Source organism: Monodelphis domestica, chromosome 1 (genome assembly GCF_027887165.1).
Source record: "Monodelphis domestica isolate mMonDom1 chromosome 1, mMonDom1.pri, whole genome shotgun sequence".
NCBI lineage: Eukaryota > Metazoa > Chordata > Mammalia > Didelphimorphia > Didelphidae > Monodelphis > Monodelphis domestica.
Window position 1 is genome coordinate 649,837,258 of NC_077227.1, and position 18,590 is coordinate 649,855,847.

At 35.5% G+C, this 18,590-nt stretch overlaps 1 protein-coding gene across 4 annotated transcripts in view; it reads right to left on the bottom strand.

The window, feature by feature from the left end:
* Nucleotides 1–18,590, bottom strand: part of SPTBN1 (spectrin beta, non-erythrocytic 1) — a 255,169-nt gene that overhangs the window by 187,016 nt on the left and 49,563 nt on the right. For all 4 annotated transcript variants that reach the window (XM_056814010.1, XM_056814011.1, XM_056814014.1 and 1 more), the window contains one exon: nucleotides 2,478–2,674. In XM_056814010.1, coding sequence (XP_056669988.1) covers nucleotides 2,478–2,625 — 148 coding nt within the window. In that variant the 5' untranslated portion in view covers nucleotides 2,626–2,674. The remainder of the gene's footprint in view (nucleotides 1–2,477; nucleotides 2,675–18,590) is intronic.

The window sequence follows — 18,590 nt, forward strand, 5'->3', positions numbered from 1 at the left end:
GAGAACATGCTGCCCTTGAACACTCTGCCTGTCCCCTACTTTGAATCTTCAGACTGATATTTCTGGCTGCTTGAGTTGAGGTGGCAGAGATGGTAGTCAGTAATTACTTTTCAAGCTTAAAACTTTCTAAGCACATTAATAGTGTCTAGCTGCATTTTATCACCACAAAAATGACCCTTCAAAATTGTTCTAAGACTAATTTCTGAGTTAAAAAAAAAAACATATATATTTTGCACAACTACGGAAGTTGTCTCACCTATGAGCCACCAAAATCCCACTAAACTCTTAAAATTTTTATAATACTTTGTCCAGTCCTCTCTTTTGTACATATCAGTCTGCCTTGTGCCATATAGATTTTATCCTCCCTATTAGACAGTAAGCTCAAGTATAAGAGTTTGTCTATTTTTTCCCATAAATTCATTTCCAGGGTCTAGCATAATAATAATGCCTTGCACATAATAGGTGCATAGTAAATATACACTGCATTGAACTGAATTTTTGTTAGTCTGGCGACTGCAGTATTCCATGTTCTATAGACATGGTCATTCAAGATCTGAGAATCATCTTGTTTTGAACACAACTCAGCAAGATGTTGCCACTGTAAACACCATTATTATATAAGACATTAAGAAAACATTTTTTTTAGAATGGTTTATTTAGAAATTGAATTAAATTTCTAGAGGCAGTTAAGGAATCTCTGGGGTTTGAGGAAAAATTACAGAAATTCTTTTGGAAGTTGAAGGTTGAACTACTAAGTATCTTCCTTCAGCTCTATAAATTGGTAAAATTATATTTTAAAAAGGAAATGACATGGGATATTGGTTTGGCTAATATAGAGTAACAAGTTGAAGAAGATGGTGGATAGGGTATATCATTAACTGGGCTTGGCAGAATGGCTTAATAAACATTTGGGAAAAATTCAAAGGTCTTGGAGTCCTTCACTGTAATTGATCATGGAGGCCTCATGATTAATGGAGTAATTGGGAAATGTAGTGTCAAATTTTTGATTAATGCATCAGCTATTGATAGAACATAAATGGACAAGTCCAAGGAAAGCCCATCTATCCGTTACCACTTAAAAACCAACATTCTCAAGGTCAAGTTCCATATAATATGCTGAGATCTTTGTAATATATAGGAAGGATATTTTCACTGTTAACAATAAACTTACCTGGTTAAACTAAGATGACAATATATACATTACAATTAAGGATTCCATGAGAAAACCAGTAATTCTTCTCTTTTGATACAAAAAAAAATGACATCATTCCCCTTATTTCATTTTGACTTCTCCTAAACACTATCAATTTCAAGATAAATTCTAACTTGCTTTACATATAATTTGTGCTCAATGAACACAAATTTAATAATATCAACTTAAAATATTCAAATAATTTTGAGAATTTGTATAAAGAATTTACTTTAATAATCATAGCTAATGATTATACTTTCTCATTTCAAAGTGCTTTAATATATTATTTCATCTAAGATAAAATTATAAGAAGCTAATAAAAATTATAATATAATAAGAAAATAACTAAAATTATTCTTATAACCATGTGGCATATTTTTAGGCATAGCTAATGTGAGAATTTCTTTCATTTGGTTAATATTTATTATGATTTATTACATATTTATAACAAATGTATTATATTGCTATATTAACTGTTATATTGTTATGAATTTTAAAAAATAAAAATAAATTGTAACTTTGAAAAAGTTGGAGGAGAGGGAAGTGTCTTTACATTACAGCTCTCGAGTATCATATGTCATATACAATGCCTGAGTAGTTGTTATATTTATGGCTACATAATATATATTCTTTATATTATATTCTATATATATCTTCTGATGGAAGTCAAAATTACTCACATTATACTCATGTGCATGTATGTCTTTCACTGAAGGCTTAACATAAATGGGGGTATCCTTGGGTACTCAAAGGCTATGTGAATAGAACACAAAGTCTAAAAGACCCTACCAAGCTGGAAAAGTTATAAGCATGGGGACAGCAAAAAAAAAAAAATCAAGCTTATTTCTAGAAAAAATTTCACCAGTTACTGAATTTCTTAGCCAGAGAAACCCAAATAATCTATCTAAAGCACTCAAGAATTACAAACTATACTGATTCAAACCAATGAGATCATGGATTCTTGAAATATTACATATATTCACATACAAACACTTACAGGTGATAAGTGACTTTCCCAACCTCAGCAGAAATGATATCATATCTTCAACCATATCTAACCATTTTGGTTTTTGGCAGTTAAGAGGTCACAAGTGATAATTAAAACTTCCCCAAAGCTGAATGTATTGTTTTGTGGGGTTTTTCAGTTCCCTCTTAGTCAAAGTGCTTAAGAAAAATCAGAAAAGCACCTCTCAGCAAAGCTATAGATTTCCCCATTGGATGGAAGGCTCTAGTGAATGGGCTCCTGGGCTAGATTCTATGATTACAAGTACTGAAGAGTGTCTACCTGCTAGAGCCTTGATCCGAGAGCGCTCAAACAGCCTGGCTGAGCTGTTTTCATTGTCCCAGTCGTCCACGTCCCAGCGGTTGTTGACATCACTGTATTGTTGCTGGATCTCAATGTTGTCATAGTCTGTGGCTACTGTGGTCGTCATGTTGAACCTTCTTAACCACCCTTAGGCATCAGCTTCTTCTTACAAAGGTCTGTAAGGAAAACAATGGAGATTTAGCTTCATGTAGAGGAAATCTAAAATTGATAGGCACAATTTTCTAACACTGTCAGTGAGAATTTACCTGGATTCTCATTTAGTAAAATGGATGGTGAAAATATACCAAAGTAGAGTGGGGAAATTGCATTATTCTGGGAGTAAAGAGACAGGGGGTGGGGTGGGGGGTCTTTGTTCCCTTTCTACTAGGGACTTAATGATATAACTTAGTCTCATATCACAGCTTTCTTATTTACCAAACAAAGAACCAAGGATTGAGGGCTAGAAGAAAACTTAGTACCAGAGATCGCTTAGTACCAGTTCTCTTATTTGACGAGGAAATTGAAGCCAGTAAAAGAAAAGTAACTTGCTCAAAGCCTCAGAGACTTAGAAGTGACTCTCAAACCTGACTTCTGGTTCAATACCTTTTTCTCTCACATCACACTGACAGCAAACCACAAAATAGTCCTATAGGCTACAGCCTTTATCATTCATCCTTCTTCCTTCCAACTACATGAAAGGAATGAACCATTTCAGCTAGGTGGAGCAATGGATAGAATATTAGGCTTGGAATTAGGGAGGTCTAAGTTTAAATCTGACCTCTTGCTAGCTCTGTGATCCTGGGCAAGACATTTAGCAGTTATCCACCTTTCCTCATCTATAAAATCCTAGTGTTGTGAAGATAAAATAAGGTATTTGTAAAGTGCTTTGCAAAACTTAAAGCACTAGCTAAATGATAGATATTTCTCTCCCACAAACAAGAAAATAAGCCAGGAAACAACAAGCCTCACATGTGGAAAAGATTCATCTTTCTTCTTTAAAAAAAAAGAAAAAAGAAGATAATTGTGTCATATTTATTTATTTTGAGAGTTTTATTTAGTCAATTTACAACATTTTCCCTTGGTTACAAGAATCATATTCTTTCCCTCCCCTTCCCCCACTCTTTCCCTTTCCACTAATTATGTCATATTTAGATAGGCCAAGCCATGTTTGGTGTCCTCTAGAGCCAGGTTTCCTCATTAAAGCAATTATATATTTTTTTCTTTTAAAATTAAAATTTAATTTATGGATTATATGTTGACATAAATTTTAATAATCATCTTCTGACATTTTGTGAATTATGTTCTTTCCCCACCCCCTTCACACTCTCCCAAGTGACAGGTAATATGATATGGGTTATATATATGTTATCATATGATGCATATTTCCATTTTCATCATATTGTGAAAGAAGATACATATTGCTTACATTAGAGAAAAAGTAATTGAGAAAATAAAGAATAGCATGTTTTAGTTTTCTTTTGTGGTAGTGTGAAGGCAATTATATTTTAAAAGTAAGAATTATACCTTTTTTATTTTTTAACAAATAGTTGGTGACGAGCACACCCAAGATTCTTTCTATCCAAGCCATGCAGTTCCTTCTCTTTTTGTTTGAAGGTTACTCTCCCACATGTCCTTCAGGCACATTGCTGACACTAACACAGTTCCTCACAACAGCCCTAGTGAAGGACAATACAAGGACTATACACACGTCACAGAAGTCCAGTGCCAGATTATCAGCAGGGGAAAGTCAGAGACTGGACATTTAGAAAGAATCAATTTTAAATAAAATCCAACTTTCTAGTTTTATTGATATGTTCATTTTAAAACAAGTCAGTATTTTTAGAGGTCAGAAGAATAGTAGAGATCATTTAGTCAAACCCCCTTATACTTGCATGAGGAGCTCAAAAGCCCAAACAAGCGAAAAGACTAGTCAATCACCCTGCTAGTTGGTGGCAGAGCCTCAAATCTAGCTCTCTGGACTCCCTTCTGAGTCTAGTAGACATGGGCATCAATCTCTATGTACCAATGGAACATAAGGAGGTTCACTCGCCACAACTACACATTGCCCAAGTCAAGACATTGCCCATGGTCAAGAACAAAGAAATGGGACTCCACAACCCACTTATTCTTAAGGAAGTATTTAAATTCAGAGCTACTAGCAAACATGTTTAGGCAAACATGGGCAACTCAGCCAAACTCAATTTTAAAATGAAAGTAACAGAAAACTGCCTCTGTGATTTGGTTTAGCTATTTGGTGCCACCTGGTGATAGATGAAAACAGACCATCCTGCACCCTGAGCAAATGCACCTTAACCAAATTACTATCCTAGACACCCCAATGCATGGCTGAGATGTCCCAGTGGGCTAAGGAAGATTAAAGCATTTTCCCTCTCTGAGGTTCCATTTTTTACTTCTGACCAAAATAATTCATATAATCACTGTCTACTGACTTTCCTATATGATACGACAGCTTTCCAGTAGTCCAAAAGAAAAAGGGAAAACTTTCAAAATCAATTTTTCCCTCTCTAAATGGTTCAGGTTCAGCATGATTGTTCCCATCAAAGTGCAGGTGATTGGCAAGCTCAGATACTATGGTTTCTAGATAGGCAGGAGGAAAAGCATTTAAGGATAGGCTAGGCAGCTGGTAGAATTAGACAGCCCAATGGAAAAGATTCAGTTTGTTTCTTTCACTGGCTCTAGGTTCTAATTTCCACATTCATAAATTGAAAGCATTCTTCTGTCTGACCATTAAGGCCCTCTGCAATTCTAGAAGTCTATCCTTATTTTATATTATATATTATATATATTATATTATATCTTCCCCTGATCTGCAGAGCTATTTATATGCATTGGCTCATTTGAACTCTAAAGGAGTTGGTTACCACCACTTACAGAGGAGAGCCTTTTCCTCTCAAAGGTCTTTTTAATTTGTAACCAGTTATAAAGATGGACAGCCAAACAACATCAGAAATTTGCTTTAGTGGTTTGAAGGTTAATCCTTATGGAAGTAGGAAAAAATGGAATAGATTGGTGAATGAAAGTAAAAAACTCATTGCCTATAATTTTGGAATTAAAGAAATATATATGCCTGGTAAAATGTCATCCCTGTACTCAAAGAACTTTCAATCTAGAAAGGAGACAAATGACTAAAATACAAGTTATTAGCCTAGGAAAGATCAGCACTCAAGAAGGAAGGAAAGTAATTCAGTTCCACAAATATTTATTTACCCATCTGCATGATTGGGGGTGTCAAGGTTGACATTCTAGATGAAGTGCCTCTTCAACTTGACCTTGAAAGAAAAGAAATTCAACAAATAGATGGAAAGAGGAGTCTGTTCCAAGAATGGAGGATTGAGTGAACAATGGCATTGGAAAAGTGCTGGAAGAGAGCGGAGGGGCAGTGAATGGTATAATTTAAATGGAAAACAGATTGAGTGAAGGGGAGGTAGAGATGTGGGTCAATGGGGAAAAAATTTGGCTTTGGAGTCAGAGAAACTACAATCAAATCTCTCCTCTGAGACTTTACTGCTTCTATAACCTTGGGCAAGTCATTTCACCTATAAGCCTAAGGTTTTTTATGTGTAAAATGAAGGGGCTAAATAACCTCTGAGGTCCTTTCCATCTTTAAAACTGTGATGCTGTGACATAAGGAAGTCTAAAAAAGATAGGTTGGAGTCAGATTTGGGGGACCTTGAATGCTGGTTGAGGAGTTTGTATTTTATTCAGTGGGTAATAAGGTGCCACTGAAAGTTTGAGATTAGTCAGGGTTAGTGAGATGATCAGAAATGTGTATTAGGAATATGATGTGAAGATCAGGCTGTTGGAGGAGTAGAAACATAATAGTCCAGGCAAAGGTAATGTAAGACCTAAAATTGGATAGTGATCATGAAAATTGATGAAAGGGATGTATTTAGGACATTTCAAATGTATAATGGACAGAACTGAGCAACTGTTCGATGAGGGAGATCTCTGAAGATCTATATCAGCTCAATACTACTCATATTCCCTTATTTCCTATCCATCCATACTATACTCTGCACACATATCAATATCCAGATATATACAATGCAAACTTCAAAAGTCTTAGAAGCCCACTCATCATTCTTGTGCAATCATATTTCCTAAGAGGAACAAAAAGTTATTTAAAAATCTATTTCATTTTCTGCTTCAACAAGGCAAAGTTAATTTTATTTCTTTAAACAGATGGGCCAAGATAGAGGTAGGTGACAAAACTGTAATCCTAGACTAACAAGGCATAAAGGCTTCTGCAACTATGGCCAAGAGTGTGACTAGGTCATAACCATTAGGAAATGGAGTGGTATTTTACTATTAATTTTAAATATATATATTAATCTTCTCAAGCTATAATCTCACTCTCAATCTAAAAGTACTAACTCCCCTCTAACCTGACACATTTTGAAAATGGCACATATTTCAAATATGCCATCTTTAGTCTATATGTAACACAGCAATAGTAAACATAAAAATATAATCTTAGGATAAACAGATTTAGAGCTAAGAGGTTTAATCTACCTCCCTGATTTTATAGATAAAGGGAACTGAAGTCTAGGAAAATTAAATGAATTTCCTAGGGTTACACAACTGGTAAATAACAGAGACAGGATTTGAACCCAGGTTTTCTTATTCCACATCCAAGACTCTTTCTACTACTAAACCAAGTTTTTTGTTTTTCCTTTCCATTCCCCAAACAATCTGATCCACAGCTCTGTGTATTTTCATCAAACTATCCCTTTTGTCTATAGCTCTTTTACTGAATGACTAACATAATGCATCACTATTGAAAAAGCATAGCTAAGTAGGCTCATGAAAACAGGCAAGATGGGGATCATATTAATAGCAGGATGCTACCCAAATCATAGCTATTTACAAACTGTCAAAGAATTTACTCTGCTAGGTGTTCTATGGAGCTAAAAAAATCCTTTTCCAAGACCTTCTTATGAGAGGCAACTGTGAAGGTATAGATATACATCTAACTTATGTGCCATTTTTCAAAAAACTTATTAAAATCTAATTTTCTATTTTTTAAAATATTGGTGTTATTTAAATATTTTATTTTGGCTAAGTTAAAGATAACGAAGGACTCAGAGAGAGAATGACAAGGGATAGCCAAAACTAAATAGAGGGTAAAAATGGATTGGTCTTTCCCTCTCCTTATTGTGGGATTAAAAACAAATAATAATGAATTCCTTTGTTGTATGCTTATATATTTAGAGCTGGAAGGGAGGCCACCTAGCCCAGTCCTTTTATTTTAAAGAGGAGGAATCAAGTGACTTGCCTCCATATTCAATTCCTTTCAAAAGCTGGCAAGATATTAAAATGAAGGTGACCAACTTTTGTCAATCCTTTTTGAGGAGGGAAACCATATGCTAACAATTACTTTGACAGAATTCACAGTGCCAAATGTTCTGCTAACATGCTAACATAAAATCCTCCCACTTTGTTCATAAAGGCTGGGAAGATGTATATAAGTATGTACTTGGCTGCTGGCTTGCTATCTTAATCAAAGTCTTTATCTCAAAAGGATAGGTTATCTTGCTTCTTAACAAAATCAAAAATTACAAAAATCCCACCCCACTCTGCAATGTTTCAGACAGTGGAAAACAGGAAATAATTATATTGTTTGTCATTTGCTGGCTACCCCATTCCTAGGTCATGTGTAATTAAAAAAATTTTAGACCTGTGAGTTCATTCATGTGGGGCATTCTTGATTTAGATTTTCCTTTCACCAAAGCAAACTGGCAATTAGGCTGTAATTCTTAGAGAGCTAACTGGAATAATGAGAGTTTAAATGACTTGACCAGGGAGAAACAATTGGTATGTGTTAGGGGCATAATTTGAGCCCAAGTCTTTCTGACTCCAGAGCTGTCACTCTAACCAATAAGCCACGATGCCTTTCCATGTCTAAAATATTGAGATAACAAGAGAAATTTTTTTAGGAAACAGTTTGTAAGCACAGCTTGCACTTAAAGGGAACTAGGTTGGCTCTAGAATAGAGTCACAAGGTAGAGTCCCCATAATTAACCACTTGCTGTCCTAATTCCCTAAAATTTGTCTGTGAAGATCTTATACAAATGCATCTTGGCTTTAAGAGAAGGGAACATAAAAATTCACATTTTCACAATCTACTTTTACATAATGATCACTCACTTAAAAAAGGTAGGGGATTACTTTAAACGGTAAGCTCCTCTATTTCACCAAAAATAGGATTCCATTTACATTTAACATTTCAGGACACATCTGCTATATAAAGGAAGGTACAGCCATGTAGATAGTTCATAGGATAATAGATTGTTAAAGCTGGAAGGAGCCCTTAGAGGTCCTCCTCTAGTCTAACCCCCTCATTATACAAATGAGCAAAAACTGGGGCACAGACACAATTACTTGCCCAAGTCACACAATTATGGAGATGACATCAATTAAGGGCTTTTATCAATATCAAATATTAAGAACATTTTATATGTAGAAAGCTGAATGATTATGAAACCTCAAATGCTTCTTGATATTGTGGTACAGTCTTTTATTACTGATCCAAAGATATAAAACATATGGGCATATATAGTCATCTTCTATAGGATTACAATCTCACTTCCCTAGGGATGTGGTTCACCAAGTCCTACTGAACTCCATCTAGCTCAAAAGAGGCAGGTTCATCTCCACTAAGTAAAAGATGAGAGAAGTGTTTGCCTTAGGCTTGGATGGTTACATAAATAACACATTTCTTTGAGATGAAGAATTAGAAGGCAGTATGGTGATGGTGAGAAAGAACTGGTTTTCAAGTGAGAAACCTTAAATTGGAGTCCCTGGTTCAGACATTTCTTAGCTCTGTGACCTTAGGTAGGTCATTTCATTCCTCTAAGTTTCAATTTCCTCAGGGTCAGGTTGGACAATATTTCCCTGATCCCTTTCCTCTCTGACATTTCCTGATTCTGAATAGCTCTCATATTTTTGTAAGTAACAATCTATTTTACAGTGAGGTCCTTACCATTTATCTATTGAACAATCGATTAGATGCTTCCTTCAGGATCATGGATGGCAAAACCTATGAAAGTTTTTTTTTTTAAATTCTTGGTCATGCTGTACAACAACTAAAATAATCCTAAACTATAAACTTGCTTTCCTAAACATCCTTTTATGACATTTCTGCTCCAATAATAAAAGAAACCATCACAAGCTTTCCTCTATTACTTTGTAAATAGTAAATACTCCAGGGAAGTATTTTGTGTATGTGTTTTCTTATTTCACTCTTGTTTTTCTTTAAGAACAAATTAAAATCCATTTTTACTTCTTCTAAATGGCAAAATTTATTTTTACTGAAAAGGTTGCAAATTTTAAAAAAGCAGAGTCCCTTGTATGAAAGACATTTGGTGTGCTAAACATTATTTCCTACTAGTTCACTATACATACTCCCCGTTCCCCCTATCAGTCAAATGGATCCGCTTACCCTTCCCTACAAATGACATTCTTTCTCATGCTTCCATGTCTTGGTAAAAGGAATTGACAGCACTCTCTGCCATCCCTACCTTGTAGAATTGTTAGCATCCTTCAAAGCTCAGCTTAGTGTATTCTACATAAAAGTCTTCTCTTAGCCTTGATTTTTTCATCCAATTATTAACACTGTTCCCTCCTGAAATTACTTTACATGTACTTTGTATTTAGATGTGTTCATGTTGTATCCCCTTATTAGAACATCCTTAAAGGCAGGGAATGTGTATGTTCTCTTTTTACTTCCTCACAACCTAGTACAGTTTATAAAGCAGTAGGCTTTTAATGGTTGTCAAATGGTCATTGAAATGGCACTTATGTACAGGGTTTAGAAATAACTTTCTTTTTTAAACTTAAATAGGTTCACAGCAAACACAAACCCAATACAGCATATCTAATTTATAGCATGACCTAAAATAAACTTCTATAACAAAGAAAAAAATGTGTTACAGAAAAAAAAAACAATGTAGTTAAATTCAATAACTATTTATTAAATTCCTACTGTGTTGGGCATGGAGCTATTATACTACATAATCTTACAATTTTATTGATAAAATAAACAGGAACAGGTAGGTGGCATAATGGATAGAATGCTAGTCCTGGAATCATGAAGACTCATCTTCATGAGTTCAAATCTGGCCTCAGATATTCACTAGTCATGTGACTCTGGGCAAGTCACTTAACCCTCAGTTTCCTCATCTGTAAAATAAGCTGGAGAAGGAAAAGGCAAACCATCTTTGCCAAGAAAACCTCCAATGGGGTCACAATAAGAGTTGAACACAACTAAAAAAAGCAACTGAACAACAAATGGAAATCATGAGTGAATATGGGTTGCAAGATTATACTGTTATAGAATGATGCAAAAAGTCATAAACTCTCCATACTGTCATGTAATGCCCATTTATACATGGGTAAAATTTACCCAAGAAAAGGTACATTATTTTGCCTCCCACCCCAAAGTACCATATATCTTATAACTCTGATATTTGTCATTTTAGCTTCTCTGAACCTTGTTTATTCTCCTAAAATGAAGGGGTCTTACTAGATCCAATAATGTTCTTTTTACTCCTAACATCTCATGACTCTGTACTCCAAAATACATTTCAAAAAACTATGCAAAGCAACACCAATAACAAACAAAGAAGCAACATGTAGGCTTCTCGATCTCAGAACTGCAAGTGTGAATGAAATCCTGTGCCTGCAGTCTGTGAAAGCATCTTATAAGAGGGAAAAAAAGTCAGCTAGTTCATGAGGTTTAAATCACCATGTAATTAAATGGCCAAAGTTAAATGTTTAAATGCCATTTGCCATTAAATGCATGGCTGTCTTCACAGTTAAAAACAATCCCTCAATTTCACCTGCATTTATATAGGAGACTAAGTTTAATGCAATAAGCCAACTCACGACAGACCTAGCACTTTGAGGTCCTCAGTTGTGGCCCATATGGGAATCTCTCATTCATTTATGATCACTAGGGACCCAAACTTCATTCCCAGACTATTCTCTATTACACGAATTTCAATTATGTTGGGGTTGCTGCCAAAATGTCAATCTGAGGCTGTACTTAGTATTTCATTGCTTCATTTTGAGTTGCAAAAAGCAGTTGCAAAAGGGCAGGCACAATAATATAGTACTTTAAATGTGGAAATTGAATGAAATTGGCCCATACCCATAGACTAAAACTAGTCTCTTAAAAATGTCCAGGAGAAGAATTCTTTGTTTCTGTATCTGTCCAAAGGGAATTAATGTGACCTAATCTGTTCATTTAAAAAATTAAAGTTATAAGGAAAAGAAACATAAAGAAAATATAAGGAAAAAAGATATATAGCACCTGAAAAAGTATAAGACACTACAGAAATATCTAAAACTATGATGTACAAATACAAAAAAACAACTATGAAATAAAGTGTTCCACTAATATAGAATTTAGTGATAGATTAGGTTTGGTGGAGAAGGTGGATTTTTCAAAGCTGAGTGAGTGGCAAGCAGCTCTTTATTCATCTAATTTTAGCAAAGGAGGAATACTTCTAAGAAATTAGTTTATAAATGAGGTCATATTTATATAGGCAGAGAGATTTTACCACAATCACATCTGGATATGATTCATAACACTTGTATTTATTTTGAATGTGAAATATTTACTTTTAAATAATTTATTTCCCCTTATAAATATACTAATCTCTAGGCTGTCTCGTGTTACTCAAAATATTACACAGAAATCTAAATCTGGAGACATAACCTGAATGGCAATTCAAATACTAGATGTTGGTTGATATTTTCCAAAATCTGAATCTTTTCAAAGCAATACAAAGTTGGACTTGAGAGATTTGTCAAGGAAGAGCCATTATCTTTCAAAAACAATCACCTCATCTCAGCAGGTTTACAAGCTCATTCTCTTAAGATTTGTTAAAACCTCATCATCTTTTTAAAAAAATCCAGTTTTTGCATGAAAATTGAATATTAGTCATGACCATCATCAAAAGCTTGGTATCAAAGCAATGAAAGTACATTTATCATCACTTCTGATTCCCAATTTTCTTAACAGCACCTACCAAGCTGCCATTGTTGGTACTGGGGTAGTACTTTGGTTATAAATATCTGAGGGCTGGATTCCTGATCCAAAAGGAAGAAAATTTGGAACATGAATACTGAAAAGAGGGATCAGTGTGGAAAGTGCTGAGAGATAACATCTTGGTTGTGTTACAGACAAGCCTCATGGAGAAGGTAGTATGTAACTCATCTTCTCCCCTTATTATTGGTTGGTCAGATATCCCCTTGGATCAGAGCCTTTTGGAATCAACCCAGGGCCCCTACCTTGTGAAAGCATGGTGCTAGGTGCTGAGAATATAAAGATAAATAAGGCACAATCCTTGCTCTCAAAGAGCATTACAATATAATGGAAGTGAGGGGAGGATAAGAAAGAGAGTCAGATATGTTCACATATAACTAGAATACAAAACAGCAGAATGCAGGAAGTTACTGTCCAAACTCACAACATGCAGTGGGAAATCAGGATCTTTTCCTTTGCAGAGTAGAGTATTTAGGAGTAGAGACAAGAGATCATGGAAGACTTCACAGAAAGGGGGCATCTAAGTTGGATTTTCAAAGGAAGGAAGGAGAATTGATAAATATGGATTGGGGAGGAGGATAAGGAAGAAAAGTACATTCCAAACAGGGGGGAACTAATGCCAACAAAGGAAGAGATGCAAGATAGCAGGACTAGAAAAGGGTATGATTGAGTAGTCAATTTTGGCTGGAATATAGAAGAGGATTGACTAAAATATGACTAGAAAAGAGAGCTGAGAGTTAGATTGTAGAAGGTCTTCAATGCTAGCATAAGACTGGGGATCCATTAATTTCTAATGGGAAGTTAAAGAATTTGGAAGACAATGAACTAAAGCCAGCTCCCAAATTATCAAGAATTAACCATTTTTCACATTTTACTACATTCTCTATTTAATTCATTAATCCAGAACTAACCAAATGCACACACAAAAGTCTGAAGGCACATGAATAGCAATTCTCTAAGAATCACAGAGGCTAATTCACATTGCATATTAAATCAAAGCTAATTTTAATCATACTACCAAATATTAATTAATAGTGGTCAACTTGGAAGGAAGATCTCTAAAGGCATGCAGCAAAATTTTTTTCTAGAACCCTATTCCTGTTCAACATTTTTATTAAAATTACTTGTGGACACAGAAGGTATGCATATAAAAAATGGAGATCACAAAACTAAAAAAGACAGTAAATATACTGATAGATTTAGAAAATATAAACCTATTTAGACAAAATAGAACTAAAAATAAATAAAATTAAACAGGTAAAAATAATATGTACAAATAATTCATGAAAACAAAACAGATAATTCTAGCTGATTTTAGTTTAAATATAAATGAGACAGATATAAAGGATGCATTATTGAAAGCATTAGTATCTAGGACAAGGGAAATGATAAGCCTACTTAATTCTACACTGATCAAACCACAACATTTAGTTCTGGGGGTCATTTTGAGAAAATCATTGACAAACTAGAAAGTGAAAGATGGTAACCAGGGCAGTGAAGGTCTCAAAACCATCACATCAAATCTGGAATAATTCAACTGAGAATTGTTTATGCTACAGAGCATATGATATAGGAGGTATACCAAGGCAACAAGGTACAAGGACAGTGCAACAGAGATACAAAGAAAGGCCCAAAAAAGGCCAGTGTCCTTAATGAAGTCAGAATCTGATGGGAGATGAAGAAGGGGGCAACAACATACAGATGATTATATACAAACAAGGCCTATACATTGGAGAAAATCTCAGAGGGAAGGCAATAATATTGAGGAATAATGGGAAGGGTTGCTTAGAGAAGATATACCAAATTATTTTACAAAAGCAAAGCCTGGGCCCAGTTTGAAGTCAAACCTCAGCTCCTATAATAAAAAGCTTTCTCATAATTAAAGGTTTCCTAGCATTTGACGTTGAGCAGTTTATATATCCTCTCTGGACCTCTTGAAAGAAGAACTCAATTCTCAATTTTGAACTGAACTTCCTAATAGTATGCTATTTCTTTTACAAACTGGAGGCAGTGTTTGTGTATCAGAAAGAATGGTGATTTAGACTCAGAAGACTCAGATCCAAATCCCAGCTCCATCAATTTCTACTAGTGTGACTCTCTTTGGGTATCTATCAGTTTGCTCATTTATAAAAGGAGGAAGTCAGAAAAGACCTATTAGGTCTTTTCTAATTGTACTCCCATTTTTTCCCTACTGCATTACTTTATGCAAAGAAAATCTTCTTTTAAAAAAAAAATTAACGAAGATTGCCTCAATTACAGAAATATTTTGTACAAATTCATTTAAGTTTTCTTTGGTTAGTAATCCTCCCACTGAAAACAGTGTATTGCTTTGAAACTTAAAAATGCCCTTATGGCACAGATGAAAATATTTGTTTCAGATATGCCTATGAAAATATCAGTTGACAAAAATAATATTTTCTTCTGAAAAATTAACTTCCCCCTTAAGAAGGTACCAATCACAATCCTTGATTACTGGGGAAGAGCAGTTTATATAGGAAAAGTTGGCTTATGTTGGTGTGAACTTCAGTGCTACCTAGGGCAAGGCATTTAGTGTCTTTGGTTCCCTCTCCAAGTGGGGATCTTCTTGTTACCTATATAAACTGATGGTTGAAAACTTCTTTGGGTTTGATCTTAGGGAGTACTATATTAAATCAGCTTCTACTGACTCTGGGCTTAACCATATGCAACCCATGTAGCTCTATCAATCAACAGCTCATGTTTTTATGGAGGTCCGAGCACTTTCCATGTATTATCTCATTTGATCCCCATAACAACCCTGGCAAGAGAGATAGCAAAAACAGAGACGGTGAAACTGAAACTGTCAGATTTGCCCACAGTAATACAGCTAGTAAATGTCAGGTCCAGAAGTTGACTTCGTAATCCAACACTTTTCTTTATACCATGCTGTCTTTCCTCCTTTTACAATAAGCCTGACAAGAAGTCATTGAATCTTTCTGCTTGAATGCTTTTTTGGGGCTAGAAATTCCATAATAAAGATTAGAAAGTATAAGTACCTTGATAATTCTTAATATTACCTATGTTGAGTTTTAAACAAGGAATTCAGCTTTTTTTTGCAAATATGAGTTAGACATTATGCCTGCCATAAAGGTAGAAATAAAAATTAGGAGAGCATTCCTTTGCCCCATATCAAGATCTCTCAGGGCCAAGATTTCGGACCACTTCTAAGTCATTTCTAGATAAGTAAGGGTTCTCTTACTTTCCCCAGACTAGTTTTGGCTCTAGTGGAATGGAGGAAGGTTGCAAAATGTCGGCATCTTGAGAGAAAGGACTATTTTATTTTTTCTTTGTATCCTCAGGATACAAAGCAGAGTGCTTGGCACAGAAAAGGCCCTTAATGAATACTTGTTAATTGATCTGATTGATTGATTTGGCTCCTGTTAGTCTCTAGACAAGTTGTCTAAAAAGATCAAGAGGTTAAAAAAAAATACTTCCCTGAATCAGTAACTTTGTATTGGGAGCCTGTTACTCCCTGTGTGACTTTGGGCAAATTCCTTTATTTCTCTGTATCTGTTTTCTCAGCTGTAAAATAAGGGGATTGGACTTAATGACCTTTAGGGTCTCTTCCAGCTCTAGAATCTATGATCTTAATAGGGATTCATCACTTTCTTTTATATTTCTCATAGACATACTGAATGGATTCATGTCTACCTGAGTTTGTTTCTTTTCTCAAGACTTTAAAGAACTACACAAGGAAAGTAAAGAGGTTATTTTTTAAACACCTAATCTTAAGAGGGCAGGCCTTTTCTTTGATCCTTTATCCTATGGGTTCTTGACCTTTTTTGTGTCATGGACTTCTTAGGGCAGTCTAGCTAAGTCTATAGACCTCTTCTCAAAATAATCTTTTTTAAAATAATTGAAGGAAATGCTAAATTTCAGTTAGAGGTTACTAAAAATAAAGAAGTAAAAATTTTCCTGTTCTTGATCATGGATGTGTTGAGATCTATCCTCCAAACTCAAGCAGTGACCCAGAACCACTGAATCTCAGAGTTAGAAAGGATCTCAAAGCCCATCTACTCTAACTTCTATCTGAATAAGAATCTATTCCTAATGTGCAACAAATGATCATTTGGCCTTTGTTTGAAGATCTCCAGTGAGAAGAGAATTCACAGTATTTCAAGATAACCTTGGATCACCCCTAAATTGCTCAAAAAAAAAAAGAAAGAAAAAACCTTTACCTTCTGCCTTATAATCTAAGGCAGAAGTCCAGTAAGGTCTAGGCAATGGGGGCTAAGTGACTTGCCCAGTCACACAGCTAGGAAGGATCTGAGGCCAGATTTGAACCCAGAATCTCCCATCTCAAGGCCTGGCACTCAATCTACTGAGCCTCCTAGTTGTCCTCTATGCATTACTCTTAAGGAGGTTACATATTTATTCTCTGGGGCCAAACAAACCAAATGAAATCCCTTTTCCAAATACTTGAAGACAGATACAAGGTCCCCTTAATCTCCCCACCAAGTCTTCTCTTTTTAAGAAAAAGCATCTCCAGTTCAACCAGTGATGATCTTTACCATCTCAGCTGCCCTCCATATATACCATCCACGTTATCAATGTCCTTCCTAAATTGCGCGTGATAGATACAAAATAATTCAAGACAAATATTTTTAAATGGGGGAAGGGAGGCATTAGCAGTTGGGGAAATCAGGAAAGGCTTCCTATAGAATGTAGTGTTTGAGCTGAGTCTAAAAAGAAATTAGGGACCCCATGAAAGAAGAGATTATATTTTAGGCACTGGGGACAGCTAACAGAAAGGCACAGAGAAGGGCAATGGAGTGAAATATAGAACGGCAAGAACTCAGTTTGGTCAGATCATGAAGCATGAAAAGGGAAAGGTATCTATAATGAGGTTAGAAAGGTAGGTTGGGGCTAAATGGTAAAGGGCTTCTTAAAGTTAAATTTATTTTTAAGTGTTTTTCCAAGGCTACATTATTCATGTTCTCTCCCTCCCCTCTTCCCTCCCCACTCCTGGAGCTGACAAGGAATTCCACTAGGTTATACTTGTATTATAACTTGATACCTATTTATGTATTATTTCTTTTTGTAAGTCATTTAAAACCAAAGCCCCAAATCCTATACCCATTTAAACAAGTGATAGATATGTTGGTGAAGGGTTTTAAAAGCCAAAGAGAAGAAGTTTCTATTTTTACGTAGAGGCACTAGAAAGCTATAGAAATTTACTGAATAGGTGTGTGGCATGGTTAGACCTTCCCTGAAAATGATTCCAGCAGCACTTTAGTGTTCTGACATGCCTATTTACTATTGAAAGTCCATCTGAAATATGTTTACAAGATGTGCTTTAATGCCACTAAATTCCAATGAAGACAAGAAAGAAGGTAAATCTAAAGAAAAGAAGACTGATTGTTAGTGGCAAAAATCCTTGTTCTGGGACAGGTATACAAGGTGCTAAGCCCTGTAACTCTGGATATATAAAGGCATGGATACACGTGAGCAAAGTGCCTACTCACATGGGGTTTTCCAGTGCCCAGCGTAAATGAGAAGGAGACTGTCTACTTAGAAAATAAGTTGAAAGACTGGCTGGCTTCCCACAAGATCTTTGTCTCCATCTCCTATTGCAGTGAGAAAGGAAATCAAGTAACGCATCAGGATGGAGACACCTGTTCTGGGGACAAGTGAGAATGGATGAACAAGGGCCAAACATGCTTTTTTAATGAGTTCAATAAAACAAGCTGCACATGACAAAAGGATTTAAAAAAAAAATAACACAAGGGTCCTGGCATTTATGTCCAAGAATGTATCTTCTGGTCAAGACCTTTCTGAACTCAAGACTTCGGAGTGATGTCAAAGCTAGCAAGGGCCACTCTTTTTCTTTTCTCTCATGACTATAGAGATACAATTTGTTCAAGCATAGCTCTCTCAACACTTATTAAGAGTGGACTGAACAATGCCCGGCCCTCCCCTTCCAGGAATGCTAAGCCTGCAGCCACCCACACACTCTAGATGACTCTAATTCAGTTGTCATTTGGTCTCTCTTGGCAAAAAAC